We start from the raw sequence: 9,927 nt of genomic DNA, 5'->3' as shown, positions 1-9,927 counted from the left end.
TCAAAATTTCCCAGAAGTGCTTGACGAACTTAAAAGAAAACCCGTCAGGTCCTGGAGATTTTTCGTCCCACAAGACCATATAGCATTTTTAATTTCATCAGCTGAAAAATCAACGATCATGGAAGCAGCTTGCACAGAAGAGAGACGAAGTAAATGGCTGCTAGGAGTAGAAACGGACATGCTTTCAGCTGACTTGAATTTATTAACGAAAAAATCCAGGAAGATCTCCTTAACCCGAGTAGGTTACGTGATCCAGTCCCCATTGAACATAATTCCAGGAATTTTGCGCTTCTTATTAATAGCCGAGTAAAAAAAGGAGCTGTTTTCATCACCTAAACAATAAAACATTTTCCTGTGTTTTTGAGCCAGATTGGCTTGCTCAACCAACTCAACGCATGCGAGGTCTTTGAGGATGGAGGTCCTTTCAATAGCTAAGTTGCCAAAAGGCAGATTAGCATCAAAATCAGTATCAAGCGCAGCTAGCCGTTTACTGAGATCAACCTTGAGCGAAGCTGACTTGATCAAGTAATTTTTTTGCCATTATTTCAGGGATTCCTTAACAAGCTGACTTGATCATGTTTTAGCTTATTTTTGAATCTAGTTTGAGGATTACATGGATATGGCAACTGATAAGAGTTCCAAGCATTGATAACAGTATCTTCAAACCCTTCAATCTTGAACCATGAATGAAAGAGTTTGAATGGAATTGGACCGTAGTCATGCGTTACATTTTTCAAAATTATGGGGCAGTGATCGGACCATATATTAGAGAGAATCGTGCCAGATAATGAAGGGAAGGCATCCACAAATCCATCGGTAGCCAAGAATCGATCCAGTTTAGCACGATGAGTGAAAGATTTATTGAATCTTGTGAACTCACGACCCCCAAGAGAAAAATCAATAAGGCTATTTGAGCTAATGAAGCTGTCGAAGTCAGCAGATTCCAAATGATTAAAATGACATCCAAATCTTTCGTGTGAGAAGTGAATGACATTAAAGTCGCCAAAGATAATGAAGTTGCCCGCATTAGAGTTCATGAAGTTAGTAATATACTCCCATAATCTTTTCTTCCTGGATCGAGATTGAGGGGCATAAACATTAATAATGAAGCATGGAGTTGGAATACCCGAAAAGACTCCTTCCACAATAAAGATACTATCAAAAGAAATCACTCGACTTTTCATAAAAACATTAGGATCCCACATCGTAAGAATGCCACCCGGGCGTCCGGAGGATCCCGATGAAGCAAATTGGAACTGGAAATTACCCCAAAAAGCTTTGAAAGAAGCGTGATTAGGTATTGATAGTTTCGTTTCCTGAACCCCCAAGACAGAAATAGCATGATCCGAACATAATTTACAAATCCAATTTTGTTTAAACCTGAAATTCATCCCTCCGCCAATATTTATGGACATAAAATTCATTAAATCATGTTGAATCCCCCCATGCTAAGAACAACTTTTCTGAGATTATGCGAACAATTCTTCACGTCATAGCCCAAAACATCACCAAACTTAGCAAATTTTTCAGCAGCAGAAGAGTGAACCGAAGGTAGGCTAACACTTGGTTGAGGAGTGAAGCCAGATGGATTAGTGGGATCACTAGATTGAAATAAGTGTATAATTTTAATTCATTATACCAGTATATTTTAATATAAGCTTTTATGCGACTGGTAGTGAACGAGTTATCAGAATAAAAATATCATGTGTGTTATGAAATCATTTATGTACAAATATTAACAACAACTGGTGGTATACCTTTATTATTATAACATAATTATATGTTTATTTCCTTCGAAAAAAAGATTTCTTAAAATCATATAGTATCCTACGGAATCACGAGTGATAGTTTATGTGTGGGTTTCGTAATAATTCATTCACTATCCTACCTCATAAAATGTTAGTATATGTTTTATACATAATGTATAGGTAGATATATAGATTATGTTTTACAGTTCAAAATTGGTCGAGCTTAACTAAAAATCTTTAAGGATTAGAGAAAAAAGTCATTTACAAGAAAAACGAAATATCAAATTAATAGTATTTTATCAAAAAGAACCACTACAAACGTCGTCTACAAATTTTAAATGTGTGTCATCTACTACTCTTTGACAAGACCATCACTTTAAAAACATCATTACAAACATCATCTACAAATGAGTCTTGCAACATTTATAGATTTCATATTTAGTAGTTACTTATATTGAAACTTGATGATATTTTGTTTTGATATATTTAATATTCTCCAAATTTATTGCATTTGTACTTAAACTCTTTAAATTTAACAAAAAAGCTTAGTTTTAAGCTAATTACTTGTAATAATATAAATAATTTTTCAGACACCGTGTATCGCATAGGCTAAAAACCTAAACTATTCAATATAATAATACAATCATAACGTTTATAAAATGCACGAATTTTTCTTCGTGAAGTATGATGAATAAACATATATTCAAAATACAAAAATCAAGTTGATTAAAATTTGTTTACATATAAGTAACTATATTTGTTGGTTAAGTATATAAAAAAAAAAAAATATAAGCAGAGCTAAAAATAATACTATTCAAACATCACGTTGATAAAATACACGATTTTTCTTCATAAAGTATGATTAGTATATATATTCAAAATATAATAATCACGTTGAATAAATTTATTACATCTAAGTAACTATATTTATATATTAAATCTTGATTTGTGATTGGACAATTAAATTTCAATTTTGAAATTGGATTCACAAAATCTCTCTCTCTCTCTCTCTCTATATATATATATATATATATATACACTAGTGAAATGACCCGTGGAACTACGGGTTTGTTTAAACGAAACAGTTTAATGATATGTTTTAGGTATTAAGTGAACGTAAATGCTAAAGTTATTTAGTTTAATGACCCGTGGAACCATAGAGTCCGACTAAGAAACTCGTCAGCTGAACATTTCATCAAACACCTAAAATTCATATTAAACGATCCACATCCAATCATAAGAGATTATATTGGTTGTCATTTTATTTTTAAAAAGTGTAAATTAAAATATAAATTTAGATTTGGTTTCCTTCTGTATAGCTTTTATACATTCTCGTACTCAATTCAAAATAATTAATTAAAATAATTCAAAATTATTTAATTTTAATACTTAAAATAATTATTAATAAGATTTAATAATAATAATTAATTAATAAGATTTAATTTTAATTCAAAATTATTTAAATTAATGACATCACCCACAATGTTTAGATTTTTTTTCTTTTTCTTTTTGATTTTTTCTTAACAAAGGAATTAGCCTAATAATGACATTATCATTATAGCATTTTAATATTATATATATATATATATATATATATATATATATATATATATATATATATATATATATATATATATATATATAGGAAGAAAACTTAATATATAATTATAGCATTATCATAGAGAACTTATATAGGAAGAAAACCTACTTATACACAGAAATATTTTTGACATTTTATCATTAATTTTGAGTCTCGGTTTTTATTTAAATGAAAAAAATACTTAGTTCTATGAGTCTAATCAAAAATTCTCCCTAGATTATTTCAAAAACACACACACACACACACACACACACACACACACACACACACACACACACATATATATATATATATATATATATATATATATATATATATATATATATATATATATGTGTGTGTGTGTGTGTGTGTGTGTGTGTGTGTGTGTGTGAGAGAAAGATTTTTGTCACATATCATCATTAGATTAATTTATAATTAAATTGAATTTTCATAATCAAATCTTTTTTTAATTACACACACACACAAATAGATATATATATATATATATATATATTACTCTGTAAATATTAAGGAGTATATTAAAATATATGGTGTTGAGATACGTGTGCAAGATATTATCTATTCAATAAAATAATTAACATCAACATTCTAAATATTGTAATTGTTTATATTGTATATTAAATATTAATATTTAATTTAATATAATGTCATGAAACATATATATGTTTTATACAAGACTTATTATATATTGATAACATATAATAAATATAAGTCGGAGTTTCTTAACGTGTTTTCATGTGACACGTTCCATTACAAATTTTTAATTGACTCATATTTTCTATAAATATTACGTAATATATAATTATAATTTATATATAACTGAAAATATGTTAATGGTGAGAAATAAAGAAAATTTGTAGACGTTAATCATTAATACCATACAAAAATCACTTTAAAATTTGTTAACACCAGAGGCTCTTGATCTCAAAATAACTTTTAAATTTTGTCAACACAACGGGCTCTTAAACTCAAAAGAATAATTGTTTGAAAAAATCAATTAATTTTGCACGCTTATTTTATCCACATGTGCAATGACCGGTCTCTAACGTTTTATTTACTTTCGCTATTTACATACTTGAATAATGATAATCTGATACAGTTTTTGCATGACTTTTTACACACCCGTGCAACGTACGGGCTCTAAAACCTAGTATATATATATATATATATATATATATATATATATATATATATATATATATATATATATATATATATATATATATATATATATATATATATATATATATATATTTATTATTTTTGTGTTAACTCTTTACCCGATCTTAATATAGAAATTTTTTGAAAGGATTATAAATTATGAATTTATGTATGTATTATTATATATTATTATTATTATTATTATTATTATTATTATTATTATTATTATTATTATTATTATTATTATTATTATTATTATTATTATTATTATTATTAAAATGCTTTAGGCATCAATGGAAAATTTTTTATCTCTTAAGATCACATGATGCTCCCTAGTTTAATTCGTATCTTAATCATAATTATTAGCTCTTTTTACTATTAATAAGAGTATTAATTAATTAATGAATTAATTGTCGTTGTGTAAATATATACGTATAGTAGCAGGAAACACATTATTTACACATTGAATTCCGATGATGTCCACCAACGGTGGCTATCTTTGTGCTGCTTGGCCGGCAAAAGATGATATCCTTACAGATGAGCATCAACAAAACTCCGACCACGCCTTCTTTATAAAACTGACATTTTTATCTACTTCTAGAAGAACAATCAAAGAGTTGTTTGTCCCCAGACATGAAGATAGGAGACACCTCGCCATGGACGAATGGAACAGTGTCCGACATCTCCTAAATGAGATGGATATGCCACTTAATGCTTTTGCAGAGATAATGATGCAGATTTCGGTTTGTGCTATTTTAATGGTGAATGATCCGGCTAATGTAGGGCGGTTGGTGCTCCCAATGGAAGTTTTTGTATCAATGGAGGAAGAAGAAGTGGTGGAAGGTGCTGGTGACGGTGGGAACACGGTGGAGGTTGTGGTAGAGAACACGAAGGTGTGTTCTGTTTGTTTATTGGAGATGGAAGTTGGATCTGTGGCGAGTCAGCTTCCATGCATGCATGAATTTCATGTCAATTGTATCGGTATATGGTTTGCTTGTAATCGTTCTTGTCCAATGTGTCGTCGCCGCTTAGATTAATTAGAAATTAATCATAAACAATGTTGTATTATGGTTAATTATTGTGAGTTCTAAGTATAAGCTATTTTGTGATGGTAATTAACTTAGTATGTGTCATTCAAGGTGGTGGTTAGTTTAAGACTAAGCTATGATGTCGCTTACTACCGAAAGACCCGTTTTTACAACAATTTCGTTCTCTTTAGGTACTTGTTATGTTAGACCATTCTTTACGCTACTCAACGATGGCATTCCGTCGCCCCACCAATAGCCACAACGGGCTCTGTGCAGCCGTTGTCGATTACTTCGTTGTGCCTTGGTGGAGACGAACCACGAGAGAGGCAACGGTCGGCGAGGCTATGTGGCGCAGTTTGATTGGACGAGGCAATGTATTCGTTGGGGTATGTTGCTGTTTTAAATAAAAAATAAAAAATACATTAAATACATATATAAAATCAATATAAATACCACACTTCTATATACATTTAAACACACTCATTTTCTTTTTCATCTTATCATTCTCTTGAATAAAATTATACAAATATATAAAGGAAAACAAGTTGAAAAAGAATACGAGATGTTTAATTATGTAATTTATATTTTAATCCTTTTTTAGTTTTGTAAAAATATATATTTTTTATTAATTTTTATTTTATATAAATATGTAAAAAATCAAAATTTGAAAAGAAAAAAAATGCCACATTAGAGCCCCACAATAGCACAACAGCATACAATACATTTACCACAGCGTCCCTCAGTCCCACAACAATGTCACGTCAGCAAAAATTCTCCCCACAACACCACAACAATTGTAGTTAGCGTAAAGAATGGCCTTATGTTGGTGGTTTTCTTTAGGGTTAAAGTAAAAAATAGGCTACAAACTTACACAAATGTACCGATATCGCTCACAAACTCATTTCTGTCCTACTGTCGCCTACAAACTTTCAAAAAATGTGCTAATATCAACATTTTATAGTTTTGACCTGTTACATACTAATTTTGACCTGATAATTTTTTTTTTTTTTTAAGAATTAAGATCCAATCCACGAACGACACGTGTTGATTTTAACCAGTTTAACCGGTAGCAAGTCATTTTTGTTTACATTGGTACACTTTTTGAAAGTTTTTGTTTACATCGGTACACTTTTTGAAAGTTTGTAGGCGACAGTAGGACGGAAATGAGTTTGTAGGCGACATCGGTACATTTGTGTAAGTTTGTAGCCTATTTTTGGCTTTAACCCTTTTCTTTACCACCATTGATATTTAATTTCTTTTATTACAGTTTCTTATTATGCGTTCAGTATGTTTGTTTATGATTGATAAAATAAAACTTAATTAAACTTTATAAACTTCAGGAAAGTAAAAACAAAATAGTTATAATGTCAAATATGAGTTTATCACGTATATATTTATTAGTTAAGTGTATAATTTTAAATTATTATACCAATATATATATATATATATATATATATATATATATATATATATATATATATATATTGTTGGGAAAGTTAATCTGATGAGTCAAAGTATTTTGCAGATTTTAGAGTCTGATGATGTTAGAGTCTGAGGAGCAGATGATGTTAGAGTCTGAAGTTTTCAAAAGTCAACTGCCGAATGATTTCTTGTTGATAAAGCCATTTGAAGATTCTGGAAGATCTCTTTTATATTTAGAAGATATATGATGATGCGTTTTTGTGTTTATCTTCCAGAATTAATCTCCTTAAGTTTAGCTTTGATCCTTGTATATCTTTTCCTATTTTGTAGAGTAGTTTGTTAAGAAACCAAATCTGGAAGATTTGGTTCTTCTTGTATAAATACACGTTTATGTTTGCAGTTTTTACATATATATCAAAAACACGATTGTGCTTAATATATTATTGGTTTTCTTCTAATTCGTGTTCTCTTAATTTTCTGCACTTTAATTCCTATTGTTTGTGTGAAATTAAGAGTCTGGTGTTCATAGTTGAATTACTGTGAACTAATAACTGGTATCAGAGCGGGTAAGGTGTAAATCCGTCAAAGGTAATCTTTAAAACGATCTATTTTTCATCTTTGAAGAAATCAAGATGTCTACCAGTACAATTGTTACTCCAGTCATGGCTGGAAAAGGTGTGCCGATTTTTGATGGCACAGACTTTGCAACATGGAAGCTAAAAGTTCTATGGTTTCTTGGATCTGTTCATGAAGATGCAGAAACTGTCCTTACCACAGGACCCATTACACCAGGTCAAATGGTCGATGCTGTTCCTGGATCAGATACTGTTGCTGCACAACCTGCTTATTTTCGTTCAACTCCAAGAGAAAGATGGACAGAAGCAGAAGCTATAAAGTTTAAGCTTGACAGCAAAATAAGAAGTATTATTGGTAATGCTGTCACTGTTCCTATTCTCAGGAAAATTAGTCATGCCAAGACTGCTAAAGCTATGTGGGATCTTTTACTTAATGATTATGAAGGAGTCACAGTTGTTAAGACTCAAAAGAGAAAGAATCTGATCAGATGCTATGAAAACTTTGCTGCTGAGCCTAAAGAATCCTTAAGTGATCTCCACTCAAGGTTTCAGGTTTTGATAAATGATCTTGAAAGTGTTGGTATAGAAAAGACACAACAAGTTTTGTGTCAAAAGTTCATTGAATTACTACCTTCAAACTTTGAATCGGTTATTACTTCTATGGTAATAAGTGAGAAGATTGAAGGGTATGAGCTAAGTGAGTTGTTTGGTATTCTATCAAATTTTGAAGAAACACAGTTGAAGAACAAGATCAATGTTAAGAAGGTTGCTAAAGATCCAGAGGCAGCTTTGGTGGCTACTACAAAGAAGAACAAACAGTTGTTCTCCAGTTACTCTAGTAAGGTTGAATCTGAGGATGATGAAACTTCTGATGATAGTGAATCTGAAGAAGATGAGGAAGATGATGATCTGGAGGCCCAGATAGCTCTTTTGGCTCAGAGAGTTGAGCAAAGAAAGTTTGGTTTTAAGAAGGGTAAAGGTAAGAGTTCATTTGATCCAAAGAAAGCTAAGTGTTTCAAGTGTGGTAAGATAGGGCATATAGCTGCTGATTGCTGGTCTAAGGTTGAAGGAGGTTCAGATTCCTACAAGTCTGTTGACAAAGCAAGAAAGTACAAGTTGAAGTACAAGAAATTAAAGAATGAAGCTGAGAAGGCAAAGGGTAAAGAACAGGAGAAGGCTTTGTATACTGAAACATGGGAGGATGAAGATTCATCATCAGATGATGAGGAAGACAAGTGTTTTATGGCTTTAACTGAAATGGTTGGTGGATCCAGTAATTTTGAAGAGGATCTGAAGGCTATTGAGAAGATGGATATGGATAGTTCTTGTAATAAAATTTCTGCCTATAAGGTACAAAACTTTGTGAACTATTTTGATAATGAAAAAGTGAGAATGTTTCAGTACTTGTTGCTTGACTTTAAGTGGTGTTTAGAAGACATTGATAGGTTAAGAACACAAATCTTTGATCTTAAACAGTCAATTATGGAAAAAGATGCTGAAATTAAAGGATTAAAATCGTGTGAGGCTGAATTAGACACTTATAAAATGGCATATGCTGAAGAAACTAAAAGATTAAATACAGAATTAGGAAGATCAATTAAAAGGTCAAAACATTATGAGTCAATTTGTAGATCTTGGTGTGTATCTTCTAAAAAGAATTCTGATGCTATTGCCAAACAAATTCCAGATGATGTTAAGGCTATATTAGGTGAAAACTACATATTAGACAATAATGTGGAAGCTGATCCTAATAGATTTAAACCTGATATTTTACCAGATACTTTTGTAAAGTTTGATGGTGATAAAAAGATTTTGACAAATGCTTTTGTAAAATCATTAGATCCTGTTGAGCCTTTAGACATCATTGTACTTGAGAGCAGAGATCCTTTAGAGTCTGAAATTTTGTTACCATCAGACTCTAACTGGTCAGAAAGTAAAAGTCAATCAGAGTCTGAACTTGAGAAATCTTCAGACTCTAACAGTTTAGATTTGAAAATTAAAAGTGAATGTTCTGACCAGGAGTCTATCACCCATGAGTCAAGTTGCAAGGACATATCTGATTTATCTTCTGTTACTAGTACCAGTCCAGATTCTAAAAGGTCAAAAAGAAAGTCAAAGTCCAAACAGACTAAGACTATTCGAAAACTTAAAAAGGAAATTTCAAAACTTAATAATGTAATCAAAAGTAAAGAGAAATCTCCTGTTAAGAGTACATGTTGTCTTCCAAAGAGAATTGAAAAGTGTTGGAAACCCAAAGTCTGTGAAAGTGAAAGTGTTTTGAAATCTGTTAAAGACAAGTTGATCTGGATTGGTAACAAAGCTTTTGTATGGAGAGTAAAAGATTCTCCTATTGAACCCACTGAAAAGTGGGTTCCCTCCAAGAATTAATT

At 30.8% G+C, this 9,927-nt stretch overlaps 2 protein-coding genes across 2 annotated transcripts; one reads left to right on the top strand and one right to left on the bottom strand.

Moving 5' to 3' along the window:
* Positions 1-243: 243 nt before the first annotated feature.
* LOC139868085 (uncharacterized) lies at positions 244-1,415 on the bottom strand. Its single transcript, XM_071856423.1, has 2 exons — positions 614-1,415; positions 244-512 (listed from the first exon to the last, which is right to left on the bottom strand). The coding sequence occupies exons 1-2, from the start codon at positions 1,413-1,415 to the stop codon at positions 244-246; spliced, it is 1,071 nt and encodes a 356-aa protein (XP_071712524.1).
* Positions 1,416-4,988: 3,573 nt separating this feature from the next.
* LOC139868084 (uncharacterized) lies at positions 4,989-5,549 on the top strand. Its single transcript, XM_071856422.1, has one exon. The coding sequence runs from the start codon at positions 4,989-4,991 to the stop codon at positions 5,547-5,549; it is 561 nt and encodes a 186-aa protein (XP_071712523.1).
* The last annotated feature ends 4,378 nt before the right edge of the window (positions 5,550-9,927 follow it).

This window comes from Rutidosis leptorrhynchoides, chromosome 9 (genome assembly GCF_046630445.1).
Source record: "Rutidosis leptorrhynchoides isolate AG116_Rl617_1_P2 chromosome 9, CSIRO_AGI_Rlap_v1, whole genome shotgun sequence".
In the NCBI taxonomy this organism is placed as follows: domain Eukaryota; kingdom Viridiplantae; phylum Streptophyta; class Magnoliopsida; order Asterales; family Asteraceae; genus Rutidosis; species Rutidosis leptorrhynchoides.
The sequence above is the reverse complement of the archived record's forward strand: the minus strand, read 5'-3'. Positions and strand labels throughout refer to the sequence as shown.